At 44.5% G+C, this 27,525-nt stretch overlaps 1 protein-coding gene across 1 annotated transcript in view; it reads right to left on the reverse strand.

Annotated features, from left to right (window-relative positions):
• Window positions 1–27,525, reverse strand: part of SLC27A2 (solute carrier family 27 member 2) — a 38,509-nt gene that overhangs the window by 4,645 nt on the left and 6,339 nt on the right. The window contains exons 2-8 of the mRNA XM_032790585.2: window positions 20,938–21,147; window positions 19,483–19,641; window positions 16,968–17,092; window positions 9,421–9,615; window positions 8,709–8,799; window positions 5,769–5,967; window positions 4,580–4,677 (exon numbers count right to left, since the gene is read on the reverse strand). Coding sequence (XP_032646476.1) covers window positions 4,580–4,677; window positions 5,769–5,967; window positions 8,709–8,799; window positions 9,421–9,615; window positions 16,968–17,092; window positions 19,483–19,641; window positions 20,938–21,147 — 1,077 coding nt within the window. The remainder of the gene's footprint in view (window positions 1–4,579; window positions 4,678–5,768; window positions 5,968–8,708; window positions 8,800–9,420; window positions 9,616–16,967; window positions 17,093–19,482; window positions 19,642–20,937; window positions 21,148–27,525) is intronic.

The following is a 27,525-nucleotide window of genomic DNA, read 5'->3' on the forward strand; positions in this document are numbered from 1 at the left end:
CTCCTCCCTAGCCCTTCCAAAATCACTCAGGATACTTAATATACAGCAAATATTTTAACAACTAGGACAGGGAAGGACGGGACAGAATGGTTTCAACAGGAGATCAGACCTGATATTTAAAATAAATTCCTACAGTCATTTCGTGACTAAATGGATGTTCAAACAGGGGCATTATGGAATTAATTTTAATCCATAAAAGAATAGAAAACCTGCTAGACCTGATTTTCTTATGCATTGCTTACAGTAGGGCAAACTCTGGCAGGTCCTGACAGCTGCAACTACCACAAAAGTCAGTGTTTACATTATACTATAGAGCAGTTTAAGCCAAATTGTGTGAGGGTTACACTGGTTTCACATCCGATTCTTTTTGGATTTCATACTAACCTATATTTTCCACAGGTGAATCTTTCCTTCCAATCCTATTTTGTTGTTAATAGATATTTAGAGCCAGCTTTTTTCAAGAGAATCCTATTCCCATTTAAGCACCAAAACACGTGTCCAGATTTTTAAAATAATTCAGCATGTCAGGTACCCAGTTCCTTTGACAATCTGACCATAAGCATCACAATGGGAACTGTTGGGCGATGAGTGTTTTTTAAAATCTGCCTTCTATTGGGTCCCTAAGTGGGAGCTGAGCTCTTCTGAAAGTCTGGTGTCAACCTAGAGTGCCAAGCACTCTAAAATCTGGCTCTTATTGTTTAAAAAGGAATTTAGAAGCCCATTCTGCTATCTGCTACACCAGTGTAAATCAATGTCTAGATTTACACTAGGGTTACCAAGTGGTAAATATGGCCCATAATTCATTAATTGCTTTGCAGGATAAAATTTAAGCAAGGTATCACTTTAAACATGCTAAACATTATTCAGTTGTGCAAGCCACTGATAAATGATAATCCCATGCTCTTTTGTCTCTATCTGGTGTCTAGTGCAGGGGTTGGCAACGTTTCAGAAGCGGTGTGCCGAGTCTTCATTTTGTCACTCTAATTTAAGGTCTCATGTGCCAGTAATACATTTTAATGTTTTTAGAAGGTCTCTTTCTATAAGTGTATAATATATAAAAACTAAGCTATTGTTGTATGTAAAATAAATAAGGTTTTTTTAAATGTTTAAGAAGCTTCACTTAAAATTAAATTAAAATGCAGAGCCTCCCGGACCATGGCCAGGACCCAGGCAGTATGAGTGCCACTGAAAATCAGCTCATGTGCCGCGTTCGGCACACGTGCCATAGGTTGCCTACCCACTTTAGTGGGTGTCAACAAGAAACTGTAATTCTGGACATTCCTTCTAGATTTTTTGCTCAAACTCATCCATCTTGGGTGAGGTTGGAGAGAACCGTGACCAAGTATCCCGATTTTATAGGGACAGTCTTGATTTTTGGGTCTTTTTCTTATATAGGCTCCTATTACCCACTACCCTCTGTCCTGATTTTTCACACTTGCTCTCTGATCACCCTAACGGAGAGGAATAAAATCCAGTCTCTCCTCATTCATCACCATCCAAAAGGGATGTGCATTTGAGTTCTGCATGAATCCAAATAACTGGGTATTTGTATCTGTTACATTCTTGATGTTTTCTTGCTGAAAAAAATTGATTGGGGCAGGGGGCGGACAAAACAGCATAAGGGGCTGATCTTTCCATGGTATTTCTATCACCCAGGAACACAAACACCATGGGGCAACTAGCCCTAGCAATACTACAATCTCATAAATACCCTCCAAGCATACACCTATCCTATGGTTTTCTGTAGTAGCTTTGTAGCACTGTAAAAAGGACAAAGACATTTTCACAAACAAATGGAGCCACATGAAGACACAGCTAATATCCCCACAAAAGGCTTTGCAGCTAGCAATCATGTTAATGTTTGACACAGGGCTGTGTAGAGGCCCCATGATCCAGACAAAAAGGGAAAGTGGAAGCTAAATGCAGTGCAGAGCAAAAGAAAAAGATGTGTTTATTGAGAGCAATGGGCATATTTAGCCACCACTGTAAGCATGTTTCTCTTCCTCCTTCCAGATCACATGCTCAAAGAAGCCACCTGGCATTCAGATTTGTTTACTCATATTATTGAAAGGTCTGGGGGTTTGGAGCTTTATATTTTTGCACCTGAACATGCTGGATTGGTTAGCTCTTCCCTGAGCTGGTGTATTTTATTTTGTGTGGTTAACTCCCAGGTGCATTAAGAGATTGAAATACAAATATTTGTAGCATATAAAAACAAGTTTATGTGCAACAAAATCAACAATTATATAATGCTGTGGTAAGAAGAGAACTGCTTTGAGCAATTACTATTGCTTTCCCATAAGGCCAGTCAGTAATTGGATACTAACACCTCTTCTAGCTGGTTTTACAAGTCGAGTGGGAGTTAGACTAGATTTCCCTCATCTCCTACAATGTAATCTGAGAAGAGGCTAAGGAACTCTGGACTATTCACATGGTTACCTGGCTTGTGAAATCTCTCCCATGGCAATTGTGTGTTTATCTCCATTTCAAAGGCAGGTGAAAACAAAGATGATGATTTAAAGAGACAAACCCTAATTTTGCTTTAGTTGTTAATGCAAAGAAATCTTGGTTCTTTGTCCATTATGGTTTCTTTTGCATAAATACAGATGGGCTGAAATAGTGGTGGGTCGGCTAAGGGGTTTTCTGGGTTTTGGTTTTAGTTTTTTTTTTACCCTGGAAACATCAGGAATGTCCACTATGGTCCGCCCTGCTTTGGCCAGAGGAATTACTGGATGTGTCAGAGGCCAGGTCTACACTACGAGATTAAACCGATTTTAGATATGCAATTTCAGCTACGAGAATAGCATAGCTGAAATCGAATATCTAAAATCGATTTACTCACCTGTCTTCACCGCGCGGGATCAATCCGCGCGGCTTGCCGTGTCGCATCCGGAAGTCCGGTCGTCTAGCTGGAGTTCCGGAATCGATCTAAGCACGCTCTGGGATCGAGATATCGCATCCAGACCAGACGCGATATTTTGATCCCCGAGCAATCGATTTTAACACGCCGATCCGGCGCGTAGTCTAGACGTGGCCAGAGATTGTATTGGGAGTTCTCACGCTTTCAGGAAAAAGATCGGGGAGTGAAATCTTGAACAAAGACTTTCTAATTCCAAAGCATTAATTAGCCATTGAAGCTACACACATCTGAAGAAGTGGTCATGGCCCACAAAAGTTTATGCTCTAATAAATTTGTTAGTCTTTAAAGTGCCGCAAGACTCCTCGTTGCTTTTGCTGAAACAGACTAACACAGCTACATCATTGTGTATTCTAGGCTAGACTTGGCCTGAATTTCAAAGCAGGAAAAAAGCTCTTTCTGAAAAACCTTTTGGTGCTATCACCAAAAGCAAATATGGGCCCAAGGCTACCCTCTCCCCCTTTACAGGAGCCACAAAAACTATAAATAGCAAATGTAAGACAAGCTACTGATTCTAAACTGACAGTCTCTTTGTTTGCTTTAGGGTCCCTCAAAGTTTCATTGTGATCCCCCCACATGGATCATGCTGGGATCTACCATCACAAAGCCCTTTTCAGCAAGACCTGACATACGGAGAAAGGTGTGCAAATGAGGTAAGCAACATTGCATGGCATATGAGAGTATCTGAAATGTTTCTATTCTATTAAGTTATTAGATTACAAACCCATATGGGTAGGGACAGCATCTTCATCTGTGCCCTGCACAGCACCAAGCACACTGGGCCAGATCCTCAGCCACTCTTCACCCTCTGCAGCATAAGCGGCATTTGATGGAATGCAGTGTGCTCCAATGATCCTGGTCCCGTGGAGTGGTTCCCTTGGGATCTGTCATCCACAGGAACAAATTAAAGCAGCCTTGAGGCTGCTCTAACTTGCTTAGAGGGACATTTGGGCCCCCGGCAGCCTCCAAGATAAAGGAGACATAAAGGTGGTATAAGGCTACATACTCCTACATACTCTGACCCCTTGGGTCAACTAAGGGTTAATCTGACACACCTGAGAATCTGATCCAATGTCAGTGCTCTTCAAATTACATAATGATAATTGCCATGACACAGATTAAATGGTGATGAGGGACTTTATTTAATGTTCTGAGGACCACCTGATTATCTGGGGAGTAGAAAACTGTACATGTGATACAAAAGAGACTATACATCTGGTTAGAATTGCTTTTGGGGATTCAGCTCATTGAAGAGAGGTGACTCAATTTCCCAAACTACCTTCTTCTTCCTTTTCTCTAAAATCTCTTTTCACAGTATTTCCCCTCCTCTCACTCTACAGTGAGTGCAGATCTGGTAGCTATAAAACATAATGGCTAGTTATCTTCTAGTGTGGTTTCTAAATCTCAAATCCTCTCCTACTTTCCTGTTAACATCCCTCGCCAAATACTAGATTAAAAAGGAAGTTTTTGCTAAGGCTCTGCAGCTAATAGACATTGTACACACACAAATGACTGAGTTTACCAGATGCAGCACAGGAAGAATAGAGAAGACATAAGAGAGAGAGCCTTTTTGTACAGTTCACTCTGTATGTGATGAAATTATGGTAATCTATGTAAAAAAAAGATCTTGTGTTACCAGATTTTCAAATGATTCATTTATACCTGGCACAGGCACGCCATACACACTAACTTCTTGGACAAAGTTGATCAATCCTAAAATATCTGCAACTTCAGTAGTAGCCACATTTTCCCCTTTCCATCTGGAAAACATACAGTAGTGAGCAGATTTCATCATTTCTGATCAACAACAATTTTGTCATGGGCTTACCATTGCACTTTCACTTTAGGGTCAGGGTGCACATTCCCATTGGCACGAGGGACCTGGTTTGATGCCCTACCTGTTGGGGTACATGGAACCTGTGAGGTTCCAAAGAGTTCAAGGAAAGACTTTTGTTCTATCTGTGACTCAGTGTATTGCCTTCTGATTTTCTTTTGTCAACTGTCAATATTGTGGGCCCTAAACACCCTCTCCCCAGCTCTAGTATTTTGGGATCTCAGTGGCTTACAGTGAGAGAGGGGGGTCCCAGGCTGAGTCTAACAGATTGAAACATACAGATATTTTGAAGTCTTCTCTTGTGGTTATGCAGGTGGTGAAGGAAAGCTATTTTGCCTCCACACCATGGCACCTGGGCAGTATCATGCTATAGAACCATTCTTGGTGCTGGTGGTGGACAGCATGGTCAAGCTGAGCTGCCCCCACCCGATAGTAGAGATGAGTCTCACTGTTGATATTTTTCATGTTACTTTGAGGATGAAACCTCCTGAACCCAAATGGAGCTGTCTGCCTCCATGCTGACACAGCAGGGCCAGTTGAAGGGAGGCTTGAGTTCCAAGTTGCTAGACATATTGGGGAAGCTCCAGCTACAATCTGTGAGCTGGACCTATGTCCTCTCTAGATGGTGAAGGCATTTAGAACCCATTAGGCTTGTTGTAGGTAGAGACTCCCTAAACCAACCCTTAGGAAGGCAGGGTACCAGTTTTCCTTAAAGAGGCTACTTTGTAGCTCAAAAAACCTTTTGGCAATCTTGCCAGTTAGCAGCTTGCATTTAATCTCCCTTTCTGGAGTCAAGTTTTTGAGAAAGATGCAACAGATAACTCGGGCAGTGTCTGGAATCCTCACTTGAGCTTCAGGAAAAGGAAGTTAAGTGATGTAGGGTCCTCATTTTTCTCACTTTGAAGTGAGACAAGTGAGTGCTCTTCATCAATCACTGAGACACGCTGGACAAGGAGTCAGAAGGAACTGAGAATGAATTAACATTTTCTTCAGTCTTAAGTATCTTAATTAACTAACCGGAATGTGTCACCGACTCTGTCATGAAAGTAGATGAAATTGTCCTGGTCAACCACTAAAAGGTCACCACTATTAAAATATAAATCCCCTTTCTGGAAGACGTTTGTTAGTTTTTTCTTCTCTGTCTGGCATTTTGCTCCTGCATAGCCAGTAAAAGGAGACAATGGTGTGATTTTGCAGATCAACAGCCCTGCTTCACCTATGAAGGGAAAAAAATGTCTGTCATGTGTTTGCAAACCACCACGTAAACTGATGACACTATATATGTGATTTTAAATGATATAATAGCAGTGATGATGTTTGCAGATGTTATAGAATCATTTTAGTCTTCTTTCATAATCACCTGCCCTTAAAATTAGCCATATAACTCTAGGTTAAAGGCTCAGTCTCATCCTTTCAATATCATGGGCTCTCACAAATACAGCAGATATTAAGAGTTACACGATACTACCAACCATACTCTAGTGGACAGGTGCACGGAGTTATTAAAGATTTAGGCTGAGATTTGCAAAACCTCTTAAGGATTTGGATGCCCAATTTTCATTAAAATTAATTGAAACTGGGTGTCTAGATTCCCTAGGCAGCTTTGAAAATCTCAGCCTACACAGGGCTTAAACCTACCTGGGGATAAGCAGGATTACTCCATGAGCATCCTCTGAAGCGGGCCACTTGTACTCCACTTCCCTACAAACCAGGCTACTCTCATGCTGTATTGAGTGCTTCAGGGCTTGTTCACCTCTTAGGTACGTCTATACTACCCGCCGGATCGGCAGGTAGTGATTGATCTATCGGGGATGGATTTATCGCATGTAGTGTAGACACAATAAATCGATTCCCGATTGCTCTCCCATCGATTGCTGAACTCCAAGCTTGGCAAGAGGTGGAAGCAAGGTCATCAATCCTGTGCTGCAAGGACGAGAAGTAGGTGATTCTAAGTTGATCTACGATATGTCGACTTCAGCTATGCTATTCTCGTAGCTGAAGTTGCATATCTTAGATCGATCCCCCCACCCTCCCACCCACCCAGTGTAGACCAGGCCTTAGTCATCCAACAAGCAGCACAAAGAACCAGCTGTGAGGGGAGAATGCATGTAAGGACTCAGCCCATCACTGTGAATGCAGAATGCATAAAAAACCTGCTTAGTGCATCCACAGCTACAGTACATTGCTCTCTAGACCAGGAGAAGCTATAGTTATGGAGTGACTTGTGCTGAGAGGTGGGAGTGTAATGTTTGGAAGGAGGCGGTATTGCACCTGTGTTGATATGCAAGGTGAAATTCACCCATGTTCAGTGGGAAGATAGGGCCTCGTGTGCGTGCTGTGCTCTGAGGCGAATTTTACCCAGACTGTGCAAAATAAATTGCAGCTGCACACTTGGCAGCCTTCTCCATCCTGATCTCTTGGGATTTGGTGGAGATTTCACATTTATCCATTTTATGGATACAGAGTTTGTTTCTCTAGCACCTCATAATCATTCATAACCAAATGTTAGAAACAGCCCCCAACTCAATGGCTAAAACCCCAATCTCCCCTGATATAAACTTTTACACTCAATACCAGGCATGTGCGCTCTCTCCTTCCTGCCAGTCCATGATGTGGGGTTGTGGTTGGAAGGGGGACAAGGAGACACACTATGGGGCAGATCCTCAGCTGCTCCATTAACTTCAGTGGCATATGCCAATTTACACTGGTGGAGGATCTTCCCCTATACATAGAGCAGGAGCATGCATTTCTACTCCAACCCCCAGCCCTCTCTCATTCCTCCCTCGCACAAATATGTATCTGGCATTTTTGTAGTCCAGAGGCCAAATCCTGCTCTCAGATATATCCGTGCAATTCTGCTGACTTCAGTGGAGTTGCCTGAATGTAAATGAAAGGAGAATCTGGCCTCAGCACTGAATTTTTGAGCAGCTCCATGTATGAGACTGAAAAGGACAGCCAAGGAGATGAAGTTGAAAAAAAAAAATCGCCTGAATCCTGCATGTGAAATCAATAGCTGTAGGAAGTGTTCAGTTTGAACTCAGAATTGCACATTCCAGTTACAAAGTCATCCTCCATGTGAAAATGCTTAACACATGTAAAGTATCAAAGTAGTTGCCTCACTTTCATAGCTGCATTTTCCATTAAAAACGATGAAAGTTTAATCTACAGGGGCACAGATTTAACTATATAATAATTTTGTAAATATTTCTTTTGGTGTCAGGTTAAGTAAATTTATCAGACACAAACAAGATGGCTCAAGTTTAAAGCCAAGGTCTGTACTATGAAAAGATTGTTAGTTCCAAGGTAAAAATGTTCAAGCACCCTCAACTAAAAGAGACTGCAAACATAGTGAAGGCAGATAGAATTATTAAAACAACATGTAATATAAATATACATGTATTTGATCTGGCATCATCCCTTGTCTTTCCTTAAAACTGCATATCAGATCTCATTCCCACAGCAACAAAATTTTCTTATTTGTGTTTAAAAGCTAGAGCAGGGATCCACAACCTTTGGCACGCAGCCTATCAGGGAAAGCCACTGGTGGGCTGGACGGTTTGTTTACCTGCAGAGTCCACAGGATTGGCTGATCACAGCTCCCACTGGCTGCGGTTCGCCACTCCAAGCCAATGGGGGCTGCGGGAAGCAACGCGGGCTGAGGGACGTGCTGGCCGTCGTTTCCCACAGCCCCCATTGGCCTGGAGCAGTGAACTGTGGCCAGTGGGAGCTGCCATTGGCTGAATCTGTGGACGCTGCAGGTAAACAAACCATCCCGGTCTGCCAGCAGAGTTCCCTGATGGGCTGCATGCCAAAGGTTGCCAATCCCTGAGCTAGAGATCACCCAACAACTGTCCTAAACAACCTTTTCCATTAAGATGGGCATAGAGAGGTTAATTTGTGATTTTAAAGAATTAAATTTCTTTGTGATATATTTTTTTAAGGAGTAAACATTGGTACCTTTAGGAACTCTTATGCAATATCCATTTTCGTCTCGGACTGGTTCATCTTTCTCTACGTCGTATCTAATCAGCTCATAGTGTACCATTTTCTAGTGAAAATGTACAAAATATACATACATGTGAATATCTGAATCCAATTCTCAATATAGTCTACATATTAAAATATTGCTTTAAAAGGTGCTAACTTCATAATATTTCAGAAATATGTTCAGTGTCCAAATGCTCTTTTGTCTGAAATGCTGGGAGCTGTAGGGGGCTCTCAGGGCATGTTTACATTGCAATGAAACACCCCGTGGCTGGCCCGGGTCAGCTGACTTGGGTTTGCAGGGCTGAGGCCGTGGGGTCCCAGAGCCCAGGCTCCAGCCCGAGCCCAAGCATCTACACTGCAATTGTATAGTCCTGCAGCCTGAGCCCTGCAAGCCCAAGTCAGCTGACATGGGCCAGCTGTAGGTATTGTATTGCAATGTAGACATACTCTTAGCGAGATGGCAGCAGTTATGGTGATGTCTAACATGAGACAGGCATAAGCTAACGTTGGGGAGTGCAAGGATCCCTTCCCTGGGTATGTCTGCACAAGGTTCAGCTGAGCACTGGGCTCTGCATTGCCTCTTAGGGCTTAAGTGATGTGAAGGGCCCAGGTGAGCCCTTGGCAATGAGTTGAACTTCTCCCCTGAAGGACAGAATGCCAGCACTGATGTTATTTTGCTTACCTTATGGAAGTAGTTTACTCTCCCCACGGCACCGACTTTTCCAGTGTAGTTAATAAACCCAACGTTTCCCTCAGTTGCAGCATAGAACTCAAATATACGGATGTCTCCAAATCTTCTGATGAATTCCCTCCAAACATCAGCCCTTAATCCATTGCCTATGGCAATCCTTACTCTGTGATCACCGTCGTTGTCTTTCTGGACATAAAAACCCAACAGACATAGATTAATGATGAGGTTGAGTAAAATGAACAAGTTTAAAGGAAACATCATTCTGCACACACAAAGCACATTTTAGAGTATAACAGGCGCACACATCTTTACAGCTACATGTGCAGTTGAGAGATGGATAGATGGCCTGATACTTACATTCCCTAATATCAGAGACAGGAGAAGGAATGTTGGAGCAGCACTAGGCTGTCTGTCTTCAGCTGAAATCAGTTGCAAAACTGACTTCAGTGGGGGCAGGGCTGGCCCCTGAGGGTGAAATTCACCACCTGCAGAGGGTCAGCCTGAAACTTATGCCCCATTTTATGTTCCACTTAAGCCTGTTTTGTGCACAAGACTTGTAGTGACCCTCTGCATGGGTTGAATTTCACCCTTAGTGCTGTCAACGATTTAGGAGGTAAAAATGGACAGATTTTCAAATTTCCTATATTTCAAAATGACATTGGGGGAGGGGGGAGGGCAGGGGAAGCTGTCTTGGCATTGAAGTCGTTACCTAGGCAATACATTAGCCTGTGAGAGGAGTGCAGGACTGAGCCCATTAAAATGAGAACACTATCCTCTCATTTTTTAATATGCTGCCATAAATGTGCTCTTCACACAACATATAAATATGGAGATAACCAAGACAAGGGTGACAGTTCATCTGGTTGCTTAAACAAATTGTTATTTATTTACTTACATCCCAGCAATAAAAGAGAACCGATTTGCCTGTACATATAGTCTATAATACACAAGCAATTCTAATGGGCTTTAGGAAACGGTGAACGAAGCAATAGTACTCTGGGAATTTTGACAAAATCTGGGGATATTGCTCTTCCAGATCTTCTAATTTCTGAGGAGAATTTGCTCCTCATAATTATGTAACATAATACCCAACAGCATTTCAAGGCCCGAGGGGAGAGTTGTTGTTTTTTTTTCTAAATACATGTTGGCTTATTAACCTGGACTGTTTTCACTGTTGCTACTGGCTCAAATTCTATTGTAAACCCACTGTCACAGGATGGCTGCTTCCATGGCACCTTCTTGTGGCCTTACGGTGGCCCAGAAAGTGGCCCTCTGTCTCGATTTCCCACTTCTGGTGTCCCCACTTCCCAGGGCTGATCACCTGCCTGCATTCTCCAGCATAATTTCATAAGGTGGCCCCTTCCTAGAGCGCCTTCCAGTTGCAGGCCACAGCACCACCAGTGCACATTCCTCAGTTTCCCCCTTCTTCCAGAGTCCCCAGTAACTCCACACAAGTTTTCAGAGTATAAATAGCCTTTTGCAGAGTTAGTTTATTACAAAAGGTCTCACAACCACAATTCAGATTTCCTCAGCACAGTCCACACAGTACATTCACATTTCAAGTCCCATGCCATCAACACACAAGCTACAGCTCTGGCATCTCTCCCCACACCACATCACACCCCAACTTTCAGGTACAGACATGGTTTGTCTCACCACACCTCAGCATCTCTCACTTTGCCCCACCCCAACCTCTCTAGCTGGGGTGCTTCTCCGCCCTGAAAGGATGGTTCCTGCTCTTGCCTGGAGACATACGCAGGCTCGCTCCTCCATCATTCCCCAGCCTGCAGCCCCCTCTGGCTTCAGCTTCACAGCTCAGAGAGCCAACAGGCATTTCTGTCTGCTGTTCTCAGCCTTCAGCCCTCTCCAGCCATACCTCTCTGGCCTAGGGAAGTTTGCCTTCCTGCCTTCTGCTTTCACCAGCCTGCTCTGGCTCTGTTCCTCATGAAGGAACTCTGACCACTCCCTTCTTCCCAGGCATCCCCTCCCTGATGCTCTCAATGCTTCCTCTGAGCGCCCTCTGTTCCTCTCTCCCCTGTGGGTTCCAAACTTTTCTTCTCTCAGGGCTGGGTTCTGGACTCTCTCTAGCCTTTGGGCTGTCTCTAATTTATAACTCCAAGAGGCAGCCCCATCCTCCTCATTACACTAAACTACAGTGCCCCAGGAGTGGAAAAGGAAAGCTGGACTCGATTTCATTTAAGGGGACAGCTGCTCTGTTATATCTACAGTTCAATCCTATTTTTTTCCCCAGGCAGCAGGTGGCATCTCAGTTATCGGAACAATGAAATTCTGCTTGATAGAATATTAGGTTGTTTGCATTTTCTCAAGCATCCCGACTCCAATGGGACATCAGCAAGACACAGGAATGTCCAGCTGCACAGGATGGATACATTAGCTCAGTGCATCTCAAAGAACAGTGAGTGCAGGACTAGCCAGACGGGGAAGAGAAGGATGTAGAACAGTGGCAGTGCCAGTTCCCCCTGACTGCCCTAGCATGGAGAGGTTGAAGGTGACCACAATTAGTTTTATTTTCCTGAAGCTTCAACTTTCAGAAGTTTGGGAAATGCTACATCAGCAGAATGTTTCTCACCCAGCTGCCAGCGGTGAAATGGTTAAGCAATTTCTTGTCATTTAAATGTTTGTAATCAGGCTTCAAAGTTCATGCTTCTCTCTGTACTGCTGTCTATTTGTCTAGTTACCAAGACAATGAGCAAATCTCTCCCTGGGGCAAGACACCAAAGGCAAGGGAGTTTTTCCAGAGAGGAATCTGGCCCCATGAGACAGCAGTTTGGATCCATTCATATTGTTGGAAGTTTCTTGTCCTTTTTTGTTGTGAGCATCTATGGTAATGAGGCTGCACGTTTTGAATATGCAAATACCCTAATTATAGTTTGCTTTTATTTTTTGATTATTCCAGCACATGATACTGTTCTGGACTTTATTTATGTAGCTTCTGGGTTATTTTTGCTTTTTTACACAATGGGTCCAGTAGTTCTGATTGGCTCTCTTTGATTTACTGAGAGATTTGCCATTAAAATGTCTGAGCAGAGCCAAGTAGCATATAAAACAACCCAGACTGTCTGCTGAAGTCCTGCACATTTGTGCCCTCATCCTGTATCGTACAGTTCAGTTATTCCAAAGTCTTTCTGGGTTGACAGTAACTTGCATGCTATAGAGGCCTGCACAATATGTTCATGTGCCCTGGGAGGTTTTTTTCTTACATTGTTTGACTGGGGACTAGTAGGGCTTTGAGACCAAATACTTGTTTCCATCTTGAAATGTTGCACTGGAGACTGTTTGTTGGTTCGCTCCAGACCAGCAGGCTGTCTCTCCTCTTTCAGGGTCCTGAAGTCGCTCTCTCTCATTCATTCTTTTCCATTTGTTGGTTATAGAGTCCAACGCCAGAAGGGACCATTGTGATCATCTAGTCAGACCTCCTGTATAACGCAGGCCACAGACCTTCCCCAAAACAATTTCCAGATCAAATCTTTTAGAAAAACATCTAATTTTGATTTTAAAATGTCCAGTGATGGAAAATCCCATGGGAGGGTGTAAATTAAGGCAGAGAGTAATTTACAGCCAGGTATAACTTACTTAGGCTGCCAGCTCTCTGAGGCAGGGACAGTCACTTTGTTTGTGCAGTCCCTAGTGCAATGAGACCAGGACCTCAGGGCACTGCCGCACTACAAATAAGAGCTTCTGCCATGTCAAGCTCTTGCATGCTCTCTCTAAAGTTTGAATTGCAGCTTTTTGGGAGAGGCATATCCACTGAACATGGCGTACCCGTGGGCCCCCACACCAGACATTTGAGAAGCCTGTAGGCCCTGATTGTATGGAAATGCTTTCTCCAAAGATGCTGAATCCTATGTGCTTGGGGCAATGATAATTCCTGGGTTAAATAATTAAAACAAAGCTGTGTGTAGGTTTTCTTTTAAAGTCTGATCACCATATATAAACTGCTCTCACTACCGAGTAATGCCCATGGGAAGCCTGCTTCCCCCACGAAACGCCACTCGATTACACTACCCTATCATTTTCAGAAGTATAATTCTTTCCCTTGGCTTCAGTTTCAGCCTTGCAAGTTTCTCAGTTTATGTAAGACGCCCAGTATTTTCATTAACATGACAGCAGTTCAGCTGTTTTTGCCTGTGCTGCTAACATTACTGAGGACCTTCATCCCTCTAGGCATTTACAACTTACCTGTAATCAGGTGGCAAAGCTGCCACCAGCTGTCCGAGTCCTTGAGACCTTGGTTAAACTCAACATGGCTTGTGATTCCTTTGTAGTCTATGATTAAATAGGCATGATTGCCAAAGGATAAAATTCAGTAAACTATGAGCAACTATAAACTAACCTATTTGTGTTAATAGCAAACCCCATCTTGCCACTAATGTAGTAACTTGTACATAAAATATATTAAGGCATGGCGTGGCCAAGAGTTAGCCACATGGTAACTAATATAGATAACTGTCAGAATCAGTGCTATCACAATCAGGAGCTCTTGGGAAGGAGGATACTTGCAGTGGTTTTAAGTATTTATTGTGTTAACAAATCCTGGCAGAATGGTCATGACTATTTATGAATGGCTGTTAGATGTTAGACCTTAGTATTCACCAGTATGCACATGCTGGTAAGTTTAGTGCCTGCAGAAATAGATTCAGAGTGTATTTTTTCTCTAACTCAGCTTGTATCTGTTCCTCCAGCTCCATGGGTTCCTCTGCTGTGGAGAGGAATGGGCCCACATCCTCTTATCCTCTGCCACCCCAATCCTGGGGTGTCAGACTCCCCACCTTGGGCCAGAAGGCCTGTGTAAGCCTACTGTCCTCCACGCTAGGATGCTAGACTCGGTTAGTGCTCACCCCTACCTGATCCCCTAGACTATCTGGTGCTCAGCCCTGCCTGAACCCCTAGACTATCTGGGTGCTCAGCCCTGCTCTGCTCCGCCCCAAAGAGTCAGAGCCTTAATTGTGTATTTGCTGGCTGCCTTAGCCTACAAGTTGAGACTAAAGCCTGCGCTCTGCTCTGTCCCACCCCAAAGGGCCAGAGTCTGCACTCTTAAGTGCTTTCCGCCCCAGCCAAGAGGCAGTGGGCTAAAGCTTGTTCACTGCTTTGCCCTGTCTGAGGGGCCGACAGCACCAGACTGTCCCTGCTGGTTTATCTCTGCTAGGTGGCTACAGGATTACAGATTCCCTGTGGCTCGGCCCCAGCAGTGAGGCTCGAGCCTGAGGGTTATTGCCTAATACAGTGAGGCAGAATGGCCTCCCTCCTCAACTGAGGGTGACGGACCACGACACTACCACTTTATTTCACTGCCCAGAGTGGCCCAGAAACTGCAGTGAAGAAATAGTATTCGGGACCAACGATCCCACTTACACCCTAAACCCAGAGTAACTCCATTGATTTCAATGAAGTTATTCCCTATTTATAGCCATGTACTTGTCCTACATAGTCCACAAAGGGCTACATAGTTGATACCCTACAAACACAAAAATCCAAACGAACACCAAGAACAACAAGGATTCCGGTGGCACCTTAAACAAACAGCAAGAAACCTCTGGCCTGATTTTGCATGCACAGAGAATGGGGGGAGGTTTCACCATCTTTACACTGCTTCTATTATATGGCTGCTCCAACCACTACACAGGTACCTGTGGCCCCATAGAATACAACAGAAAATGCTGATGGGTTACTTAGGTATCACATCTTGTGCTTGACTATGAGTATCTCAAAGACTGTGCTACTGTGCAGATGAGTGAAGCTCTCCCTCAATCTGGTTATTTGGGGAACTTTTCACTAACACTTTCTCCTGTGAGGGTCACATGACTATCCTGGTCTAGTGTTTCTTGCCTGCTAAAAACTGATTCTAGCCAAGGCCAAATGTTAAATGACCAGCTCCTTGATTTCCCCATGGGACCTTTCGTGTTTGGTCTGCAGCTAGCTAGATTATAGCAGGTGTGCACTTCCTCCATTAATTGTTATGGAATATGAAGCTGAGAGCCTAGTTTTATGACGTGTTCATATGGTACTACTCTTTATCAAGATTGTGCAAAAGAAAATGGTAGTTAGTTTGAAAGACATTTCATGTTAATCTAAATTAGATTGTAAACTCCTTGGGCCAAGGATCTTATCTTGATTCTGTATCTGTAAAATTCTGTGCAAAGTGCTTTTACTTCCTCAGTTGGAAAGAGTTATCTAAAAAGATGTATAATAATATATTACACCAAAATAGTCATCAATTTCTTTTTAAATATTGAAAATGTGAATGTGTAAAATATTAAACAAAGGCCTATCTGTTTTTCACTTTAATACTTTTTGTTTTTATAAACTGAGTCTTCACAATATGGGGAGTATGTTACATACTTGCTAATGTCAAAACAGATCCATGTGTCCTTTGCACAAATGGGAAAATACATTGTAAAGTGTGAGCAGTAAAGTAGGCAATGGGAAAATGAGTTGGTCCATATAAGAAGATATTGACTTAAGGAGTTTCTTCTCTCAATATTAAAATAAAATAAATATATTGCATTACCATTAATGGGAATTCTTTGGCTAAGACCTCCAAGAATACAGATTCATTAACTAGGACTTGATTCTGAAACTAGGGAACAGCTTTTCACAAAGAAACTACGGCTTTGCTCCAGCATGCCCCATTCTCTTTCTTCCCCTTCCAAATGCTCCTCCCCTCTTCCTCTTACGCTGAGGGGAGGCTTATTGCACAGGAATAAGCCATCTTAATGCTGGAGGAATTCCCCAGTTGCAATCTCTGCACACTCAGTGTGTTTACACTGCAAAAAAAAAAACCCCCACCAGGGCAGCAAGTCTCAGAGCCTGGGTCAAATGACTCAAGCTCACAGAGCTCACGCTACAGGGCTGAAAACAGCAGTGTAGACATTCCCACTTGGGCTGGAGCTCCAGCTTTCAGATCCGCCCCCCCTCGCTGGGTTTCAGAGCCTGGGCTCCAGCCTGATCCCAAATGTCTACACTGCTATTTTTAGCCCTATAGCACAAGCCCAAGTCAGCTAACTTAGACTTTCAGGCCATGTCTACTCTAGCAAACTTACAGTGGCACAGCTGTACCAATGTAGCTATCCCGCAGTAAGATTGCTCATGTAGTCGCTCTATGTCAACGCTCCCATTGACATAATTAACCTAACTCCAATGAGCAGTGGTAGCTATGTCAGTGGGAGAGCATCTCCCTCTGACAGCACTGTCCATACCAGCGCTTCTGTTGGCGTAACTTATGTCGCTCAGAGCAGTGGTTTTTTTCATATCCTGGAGTGATATACGTTATATCAACAAAAGTGCTAATGTAGACATAGCCTTAGATTTGCTTCCATGGGGTCCCCCCCCAAGGGCTCATGTACCATTAGGCAGTGCAAAATGAACTTGGTTGAACAGAGAATCTGGCCCCTGGGTTAATCTGTGGAACATCTGAGGCTCATTATAATCCATTAAAATATGAGAAGTATTACACAGGTAATCCAGACAATATTTATAATCAGTTGGCAAAAAACACTCTGGCGCATAGAAGAAATTACCTTTGGCACATTGCATAAATACCGAAGCACCTCCCCAATGTACTGGATGACTGTTACGTTGTATTTCCTGCAGTCAACCCAAAACTGGCTGGCTGAAAATTTGGCGCGTAGAGCGAAGGTTGCACCTACGCAAAGAAGAAAAAGGGGGAAATAATAGAACTGGGCTACAACAATAGATTGTGAGAAAATGGTACCATTTCCTTTGATGAGTGCACGAAATTTGCAGACTGACATTATATGTAAGCAGAGTCAGGATGAGCTCTACCCTGACATCTGGTGGTGAATTATGGGAAGTGTGGAAAGAATTTCAGAAAGTATGAATTCTCAAATATTTGCATGGGCACGCCCAGCATAGCCCAATGCAGCCTGGGATAGTTATTTTGACAGCTCTGGGATCCTCAATTTCTTTCTTATTGGGGCAGGATAAATAAAGTGTTGCCACCTGATTATGTGAATGAGGAACTATGAGACTGCTTTATGACAGAGATGTCTCAATATAACTTAAGTGACACTTGCTAAACAAGGGACATGGGTTCCAATACCCAGTGAATTGAGAGAGGTTGGGGACTGGTGTGTGCACCTGATGGTATGGGCCCCTTTTGAGGACCTGGAACACCAATTGCAGTCTCCTCTCTCCACTGTTAAAGAGTAGAGCTAATTTTGATTCAATTAGGAGTCCATCTAGAGACTGCTGAGCTGAGTTCATGTTGGGCCAATGGTGCACCAGCATCAGGGCTCCCCTAATCACTGAAAGAGCTGAGCTGAGATCACTTAATGCTGTGTTAACTAGTGGGGGAGCCTGAAGACCTATTGTTAAGTGGCTGGCAGAGTGGAGCAGTTTGCAGCATGTTGGAGCAGCCCATGGAACAGTGAGCGGCGTGAAACGGTTTGCAGGGATGGCTAGAGGAGCGGCACAGCTGGTGTAGTGGAGCTGGTCGTGGTGAAGGCTGCAGCAGAACTCCACGGAGAGGCGGAGCAGTTGGCCCTGGCTCACGTAAGGTGCCCCTTAACACCTTGTGGGGACTCCTCCCCCCATTTCCACCCAGGCTGGGGGGGTAAAACTCTGCAGATAAACTTTTGAATTCTGGGGTGGCACTGACCAGAGACTTTCGGGTTGTTGGACTTTGGGGTAATTGGCCTAAAGACCCTAAGGGGGAAAGGACATTGCCAAACATACTTGGAGGTGGGTTTCTGCTTATGGTTTGTGTTATAATCCGGTTTGTGGTGTTTCTCCAACAGGATGCCGCATTGTTTCCTTCCTTTCTTAAAAAGATTTTGCTACACTCAGACTCTGTGCTTGCGAGAGGGGAACTATTGCCTCCTAGAGGCGCCCAGGGGGGTGTGGTATGTAAGTGTCCCAGGTCACTGGGTGAGGGCTTGAGCCGCTTATGCATTGTGTTATTGAAACGGAACCCCTGGATACTGAACCCGGCCCTTGTTGCTGCCAACTCAGAGGGGCAGAAGGGTTACATATAACTTCATCTTAAAAGGGTGTGACCCTTTCCTAAAATAAATTCAGATACAATCAATGGCCAGGAACTAGCTTTATCCTTTAACTGTGTCCATCAAAAAGTATGGGAGTATTCACAGTGGAAGAACTTTTGTGGCATTCTGCACCATGTAACCCCTATGGTTGTGCTGCACAGGAGGCGCTGCCTGTGACAGACATGGCAGGTGCATGCAGTATCTTGGCGGGAGGGGAGTGTCACTTTGTATTAAGTTGATCAGTGGTTTCTGTCTTGCTGTAGGCCAGAGATTGTATGGAACTCCATGGGGGAAGGTTACCAGTGCTCTTCCAGGAACTAAAAACTGTGTGTGCATGCGCAGGGTGATTATAGCAACTCACTCAGGCTGTAAACACCTGCAGAGAGGTACTACCCCTAGGGAGATTTGCCTATACTCTTTCAAACTGAGTGTTCCAGAGATCAGCAGACAAAGAAAAGGCTTTTGGTATGAAAAGGCTGAGTCTGAAGGGCTTTCTTTTTGATACAGCAAACAGACAAAACCTTCTGTCCAGCAGGGGCCCCAACCCTTGCGAAAGAGTTGGAAAGACTTTGGCTTACAAAGGCCTCATAAGACAAGCTTTGGCCTGTGGAGAGGAACTTCTGTTATTTTTTATGCTTTCTCTGTAATGCTTTTGCCCTTAGAATAAATGCATTTTGCTTTGTGAGGGCTGGTTGGTAACTGGTATTCACGCTTGTAGTCCCTGGAGACAGGTTAACCACAGAGGCTGGATCCTGGTTGTTCTGGGGAAATCTCAATGGAGTGCAGAGGGACTGCAAGCGTAAACTCCCAGTCTGGAGGGAGGATGATGCAGGTCTCCATCCAAGAGAGCTGAGGGCTAGGAAGCCTGAAGTGGGCACCTTCAAGGGAGACCAGGAGTGGAGTCAAAGGTGCAGTTAAACCTGAAACTGTGACTCTGCCATGTAGGGCTGAAGAGCTGGCTCTGGGTATGAATTTTGCTGTTTCTTCCCATATGCACAGTAACTCATTTACACTGTAAGGTGCACGGTACCTTGCATGATGCATCCATGAACTCCAATCAGGAGGGCAGCACTGTGGTACAGTGGCAGGGCATTATACACAATGTCCTCAGAGGTCACGCCACTTGTACTGAACAAACCACAAGCTAACAGGATGCGTTCGTGGGTAATCACTGCAGCCTTTGGAAGACCTGTGTTAAGACAATAGAAAAGGTGTGCTCTTCAATATGATTGGAACACCTAATGACCAAGGTGGTTCAGACAGGGACTTCCCTTAGCGGAGAAGTTATTAAGGGGGATACTCTACATCCTCACAAAGATCAAAGGCTAGAAGTTGATAACGTACACATAGAAACTAACGAGAAATAGTCAAATAAAAAAAAGAGTCCTGTTCATTTACATCACAAGAAGGTATACAACTAAATATTGACAGTTTTATAAATTGCTTGTGTACAACTACTAGAAGTCCAAATACTAAAATGGCTTAACCTGAAGGCCTGCTACTGAATGAAGATACTGATATAATAGGTATCACAGAAACTATAGGAATGCTAGAGTAGGTCACACTGGTGGGGGAGTGGCATTGTATGTAAAAGAAAGTCAAGAGTCAACAATAGTAAAATATGGTACAGTTTGATTCATTTAAGATATAATTTGATTCACATACAACTTGAAAGACGATTACTTCCAAAACTGCTTGCAATAGTTAATGGGCACCATCACTTTGAAATCTAGTCAATTAAAATAAAAAGTAGTTAAAAATAGCATCTAGGACTATATCTATCTCTGAGTTCCCCTGCCAATTTTAGAGATGGAAAAAAATAGGCAGATGTGATTTTCCAAAAAGTTCTTCTCCCCCTCATCCCAATTGATGTGTTAGATCAGGGATTGGCAACCTTTGGCACGCAGCCCATCAGGGAAAGCCGCTGGCAGGCCGGGATAGTTTGTTTATCTGCAGCGTCCACAGGTTCAGTCGACTGCAGCTTCCACTGGCCGCGTTTCGCTGTCCCAGGCCAATGGGGGCTGCGGGAAGCAGCGCAGGCCACTTCTTCCCGCAGCCCCCATTGGCCTAGAGTGGCAAACCACAGCCAGTGGAAGCTGCGATTGGCTGAACCTGCAGATGCTGGGGGTAAACAAACTATCCCGGCCTGCCTGCGGCTTTCCCTGATGGGCCGCATGCCAAAGGTTGCCTATCCCTGTGGTAGATGATCCACACAAATAAGGGAAAATGACCGTACACAAAGTGCTTTCAAATGCCTAAAGAAAAGAAAAAGCAAAGAAAAACATTTTCTTCTAATCTCTTTCATTTTCAGAAATCTTGGGTTTACTTGTAACAATAGCGAGTAAAATATTTTCAGGCAGAAATTGGATTTTGAAGATGACTTGTAAGAATTACTAAGCAGAAAAAAGGAAAATTAAAATCGCATTCCAATCATTTCTTCCCCCATGTCAATGTGATGTTTGTCGGGTAACCCCATTTATATTACCTGTAGTTCCAGAGGTATAAATGTACATGGCAGGAGTTTTAGAAGTTACATTTGATCTCCAAGAGTGCGGAACAGGCTCATCTGAAACCACTTCCATTTTGTCAATGAAGCTGTCAACCCCTTCTGTATCGGATGTCCTGCTTAGGTAGAAGACTTTTACATTTTCTTTTTTCAGGGCTGGCAATATGTCTTCAACAGCTGCTTTCAATTCTTACAGAGCAAAGAAAATAGAAAATAATTCTAAGAAAATTTTGCATGGCCGAATTTGTGTCCCAACTTTTGCCTTGGGAGATCTTGAATTTAACTGCACTCACGAATGATTCATGCCTATGTTGGTTCCGTGTCTAATGAAAGGACTGCGGCCATGGCTATGCGACAGTGACACAGCTACACTGCCTCAGCTGTGCTGTGGTATAGAAGCTTTCTACACTAACAGAAGTGGTTTTTCCCTTGATGTAGATAATTCACCTGTCTGAGAGCTGCTACTACAGTAAGGGTTAGGTCAACCTAACTATGTTACACAGGGCATGAACTTTTTCACAGCCCTGACCAATGTAACTCGGTCAGTCTCAATTTTAGGTGTAGACCAGGTCCGAGGAAAAACACTTTGTGCCTCCCTGATCCTGAGGCTGATTCAATCGTCAGTACAGGTTAGCTCACCTTTGAGAGGTATGTGCCTTGCAAGAACCAGGGAGTAGGAATGCCCCAGACACACTTCCTCCTGCTTGCAGCCACGAGGGACAAGATCCCTGGGATGGGGGAGGAATATATGGCTGGCCTAGCCAGTCTGTGTCTGCTGGATAGGACTCATGTTTTCCAGGGAGCCGCACAGCCTCTTTGCGCCCAGTTTGTGCCAGATAAGGGGTGGCCACTGAAGGGTGGTGAATTTCCCTCTGCCAGGGAAATACACTCCTGTGCAGAGTTCCCACACCAGATCTATATACCCCTATGTCCCATCCATCCTTCGTACAAAGGCAGATTTCATCCACAGTGAGCCTGAATGCAAATGAAAAAAAAAAAGTTGAAATTTACAATAAAAAGGATCCAGTGTTAGAAATGACAATGCACAGGCTCTCTTCGTGTACAGCATGATCTTTACGTGCTTACTTGCTCTATTAGAAAAATAAGATTATCTACTTTGGCTGGCATAGTCACCAGTGTCTTGGCTGGTTTCTTGCAACTCAAAGTCCTCCTTTAAACAGCAAATGACTATATGCATGAAAACAGAAAAGAGAGTCGACATTTTCATAATGTTGGGTGGAATCTGACAAACACACTGCAAAGCAAACAAAAAGACCTTTCAGATCACAGGTATGACAATTTCCCTTTGAACTAGTAAGTTCAGATAATTTAACATGGACCCTCATCACCAATTTCACTCAAACAGCAACTGCTTCAGGATTCCATTCTCAAAACAGCTTGAAGCAGGAATCAAACTATAAAATTCACACACAAATCAAACCAGGGAAAATTCACACCCAGGGACAAACTGGGCTTGACTTACTCATATAAATGCTCCCACTGAAGTCAAGTCAATGGGAGTTTTATGTGAGCAAGGGGAGGAAAATTTGGCCCCAGGCACATGCTATCAAATCTGCTGATGTGTAGAGAGACACAAATCAGACTCTCAGCAGGTGTAAACTGTCATAGCTCCATTGACTTCAATGGATGTCTTGAGGGCTGCTGGGTGTCAAGGGGGCAGAAACTGTGTTGATTTCTATGGAGATACATCGACTCACACCAGCTGAGAATCTGGCCCCACATTTCTAGGATGTTTTATAGCATGAAATATGTGTTTTAAATGTCTGAACAAAACCCTGACACCCTGTCGAATTTGATGTCTACAGTTAACTTACGTAGTGCTAAAACCAAAAGTGAGAGATTATTTGTAAAAGGTAACTGGTTTATGTACTCTCGATATAAATGAGTCTGTATTCTCTGTAGGAAACTGACTCAATATCCCAGGGACTTTTCTCTTCACTCAAAGGACTTAATTCTTACACAAGCCATTTTTTAGATGTTCATGTAATTTGCAAGAGTCCTTCCATTTAATTATATGAATCCCTTCTCCAAGTCATGAAATGTCACAAAAGCTGGCTGTGTGCATTTTTCTTCTGTGGAAATGTCATAAGTAGATAGGTAAGGGTTAATTTTCTTTTACCTGTAAAGGGTGAACAAAGGGGGAACCAAACACCTGACCAGAGGACCAATCAGAGACCTGGATTTTTTTTAAAGTCTTGGAGGGAACTGGAAACTACGGGTCTTTTTTTTCCTCGCTGTGAGTAAACAAGCTTTTCTTCTAACTCCATCTCTTTCAAATATCTACATAAAGTGTGAGTACAAAGGAACCAAAGTATCGGCTGTGATGTGCTTGTAGTTGTATTACATGGGTTTGATTGCTGGACTGTTTAATTGGCTATCTTTTAAACCAGACTGTTTATTCCTTATTTTCTTATAAGCCATATTCCTGTATTGAGTTTCTTAATGCAGTATTATGTTTCTGTATTTTCTTTCTTTTATAAAAGTTTCTGTTCAAAACTTAAGGGAGTTTCTTTTCCTAGTGAGGCAGAGGGGAGAGGATTTTTGTGGGAGCAGGGAGTGGAAAAGCCGCCTCTGCTGTGTCTTCTTTCCTATTGTCCCAGGGTGGGGAAAAGGCTACGGGACAAAGGAGGGTGAATCTCTTGTGTGAGCTGACTAGGTTTGAATGCATAGCCTGCGGGAAGCTAGATTGCCTCTGGTTTGTATTCAAAGGGAATAGGACAGCATCGCACCGGCTAACCCAGGAAAGGGGGGGAAGCGTAGCGGAGATGAGATAGGGAAGACCCAGGGCCTTCTGGTCTTGGGAGGGGTCCCCCAGAGAAGGTTTGGGGAACCCGAGGGGGCGAAAGCTGCGAAAACTTTCGGCTCCTAACGCCCTAGGTGCGCGCTCGGACTAGGCGCAGCCTAAAGATCCTACCAACTTGGGTGCCTCATGCCTCAGCGTGTGGGGAGGTTCACAGTAGCACCCAGTTAGTCAGTACGCTAAAGTCCATAGTCTTTGAGACAGAGATCGTTCCTACCACTTCTGGTTGCATGGAGGTGGACGGGGATGTGATAATTATCCAGGCTTAGCGGAGGTATGAGCCAGTAGATATTATTTTTTTTTTCCTGCTAGGGATTAGCAGTGAGAAGGGTTGGTTTTAAAAGTAGCCAGAGAGAGAAACTTTTTTCCTGCCTGCTTTTGGCAGTTTGCATTTTAACACAGAGTCATTAAGAGAACCATTACAGGTCTTTTGTTAAACAATTGGGACTTAAGTATTGCGAGTCAGCCAGCAAACTACACACAGGTAAATACAGTAGCTTTTGTTTGTTCAATTGCCTATCAAACAGAGCCAGAGCAAGTCAACCAGTTGCTAGGCAGATTTCAAGAGACAGAAAGCCAGCAATTCAGGCAACAAACACCAGAGGGCACTCCAACACAAGAAAACAGAAACCATGAGTTCCAAAGATGCCTAAAAGCAGGAACGCCCGGAACTAAGCCAGAGACAACGAAAAAACATCAGGAGACAGATGGAAAAAAGACTAATTAATGGAGAAGACAAGAAGAAAAGGAGGCAACTGCACAAAGAGAACAAGAAGCCCAAAAAAGCAAAAGAAGACAACGGAGATAGAAAAGACAGCAAATAGAACTTCAAAAGAAGATGAGAGGCCTACAAAAGAAAACAACAAGAAGAAGAGGCAGCCTTCCAGAAGACAGAGAAACCGCCAGAAATGGAAAACAACAAAAAGAAAGTGAAGAGAGGGACAAACAGAGAAAGCATGAACTGGAATGGCAGCAGGCTAAGCATCAATGACCCCAGCAAATCCTAACCCTCCGGCGCCAGTTGTTGGTCAACCGCACAGGAAATTTCCCAACTACAAGGCAGGTGATGACCCGGAGACCTTCTTAGAAAATTTTGAAAGGGTCTGTATTGGGTACAAATCCCTGAAGACCAGTACATGCTAGAGCTGAGGTCACACATCAGTGGACCTTGGCAGACGTGGCGGCTAAAATGCCAAGGGAACAAATGAACGATTATAAACTGTTTCAAACCAGGCCAGATCCAGAATGGGGATAACCCCGGATCACGCCCGTCGGCGGTTCAGAAACCAAAAGTGGAAACCAGAGGGGTCATTTCCCGACCACGCCTACTACGTTGGGAAGCATTGTGACGCCTGGATATCAGGAACCCAGGTTCAAACCTTTGAAGAACTGCGCCACCTCATAAACATGGAGCAGTTCTTGGATGGTGTTCCTGAGGACATCACACGGTACATCCTAGATGGAAAACCCAAAACTCTCACCGAGGCGGGGGAGATTGGAGCCAAATGGATGGAGGTGGCAGAAAGCAAGAAAGCTACTGTAAAGGGGAGTGAAAACCCAGGGGCCACACCGACAATAAACCCTACAACCGAGCGCAACCCGACAATAAACCCTACAACCGAGGGCAACCCAAAACCCCACTACAAACCAAGGAAAGCCACAGACACCCTATCCTTCCACCTCACCAGTCTTCAGTAACTTACTTCAACCCAGTGACCCGTTATCTGGAAGATGCTATAAGTGTAATGAAACGGGACATATCAAAGCCAACTGCCCAAAGGCCAACTGCCCGAATAACCCCACCCGGGTGCAAGTCATTGCACCCCCCAGCAAACCAAAGATCCCCAGGCCCAGATACCTCTCAAATCCCCTTGGAGCGAAGGGAAATTTGAGAGTGGGCGGAAAGAAGGTTACCGCGTGGAGAGACACGGGGCACAAGTGTCAGCTATCCACCAATCCTTCGTCGATCCCAAACTCATCAACCCAAGGCCAAAGTGACCATTTACCCCTTCATGTCACAAGCTGTGGACTTGCCTACAGCTGAACTGCCTGTCCAGTACAAACTGCTCAGCGAATTGGGACTTTTGCAAGTCATATGACCATATATCCATCCCCATGCTACTGGGGACGACTGAGCCAACAAGTAGGCAAACGATCAGATGGAGTGGGACTGGTTTACCGCCAGCCAAGCCAGGCACAGGTCCCAGACCCATCTCCTGTCCTGGCCGTCACCAGAGAACCTGTCTACTGTTCCGCGACCCAACTGAGGTAGTGGACCCGGAACCATGTCAACGGCTGAACCAAGCCACAGCACCTCATCCCAGACCCGAACTGGAACACAACCAGCACCACAAACGCAGTGCAACCACACCTTCACCCCAACGCACAGAAGGACCAACGAGCCTGAACTGCAGAAGTAACAGACACCTACCGAGAGGCTGAGCAGAGCGCTGAAATACCACGAGGTGCACCAGCGGACAGCCGGTAACACCAGCTACAGAAACAACCATCATCTACATCACTTCCAGGGGACGAAGCCCAGTCCCATCGCGAGAAGACTGTGTCCCCAGCTTCAGGAACGTTCCAGACTGAGCAGACAAGATACAGCCTCAAAAGCTGGGGAGGCACGGAGCACCACCGCTCTCAGCTCTCAACCGATCCCGGTTGTTATAGCCCAAGGACTTTCTATACACGGAAATTCTTTCGTGCGTGGACACCAGAAGAATGGCATCCGCACAAACGGTGTGGTTCCAACAATACAGGGGACGCTTAAATAGCCCATGACTCACCCAGTGCCATACTGGGTGAACAGAACCAAAAACAGGTTGGGAATCCTTCTACTGGGAGGGATGCAAGGAAGTTGCCCGATATCCAGTTTGTGAGGTGTTGTCCAAAGAGGGGAAAGCTCAAGATCGCTGTCAGGCCCTCTCCAGCCACTCCCCTAATAGGGTACCATTTCCAGCGAGTAGCTGATAATATCTGGGTCCTTTTCCGAGAAAGACACCCAGGAAGCAGTACGTACTGACTTCGTGGACTTGCTACCGTGGGCCAGAAGCAGTTGCTCTGGCAACACCAGGCTAAAGCAGTGTGCCAGGCCCTAACCAGACATTTTTCGCCAGGTAAGTTGGCCCTCCGAATCCTTACCGATCAGGAATAATTTCCTGCAGGCACCATGAAAGACCTGTGGGAAATCATGGGGTGAATCACTTGGTTGCACCGTAACCACCATCAACCAATGCTGTGGAAAGGTTTAATGGACTTTAGGAGGGCCATGTCTGTAAATTCGACTGAATACTCAACGACTGGGACCGTGTTGCAACAGTGCCTTTGCTTACAGGCTCTGCCAACATCCCAGTTTAGGTCGCCATTCTTTGAACTTGTGTATGGCACAGGTACGGGGCCATTACAGTTGGTGAAGCCACATGGAGGGTTTACACCCCTCCAGGAACTAACATCGGACTTTGTCAGCAACCACAAACACCCTCGAACATTCTTAGCCCTTGCTAGAGAAAACCTAAAGGATACTCAGGAGAGCAAAAGGCCGTACGAACAATACCAAGAGACCGTCCTTCAGAAGAGGAGACCAGGTTATGGCTTGAAGGCGCAAGCCCATAAGATGAAGCATCATGGGAGGGCCCATTCACGTCCAAGAGCGCCTGGAGCGTTAACACTACCAGCATTTCCCAATTCTCACTACAACCCAAAGTATACCATGTTAATCTCTCAAGCCCTTTTATTCCAGAGAC

Source organism: Chelonoidis abingdonii, chromosome 9, assembly GCF_003597395.2.
Source record: "Chelonoidis abingdonii isolate Lonesome George chromosome 9, CheloAbing_2.0, whole genome shotgun sequence".
In the NCBI taxonomy this organism is placed as follows: domain Eukaryota; kingdom Metazoa; phylum Chordata; order Testudines; family Testudinidae; genus Chelonoidis; species Chelonoidis abingdonii.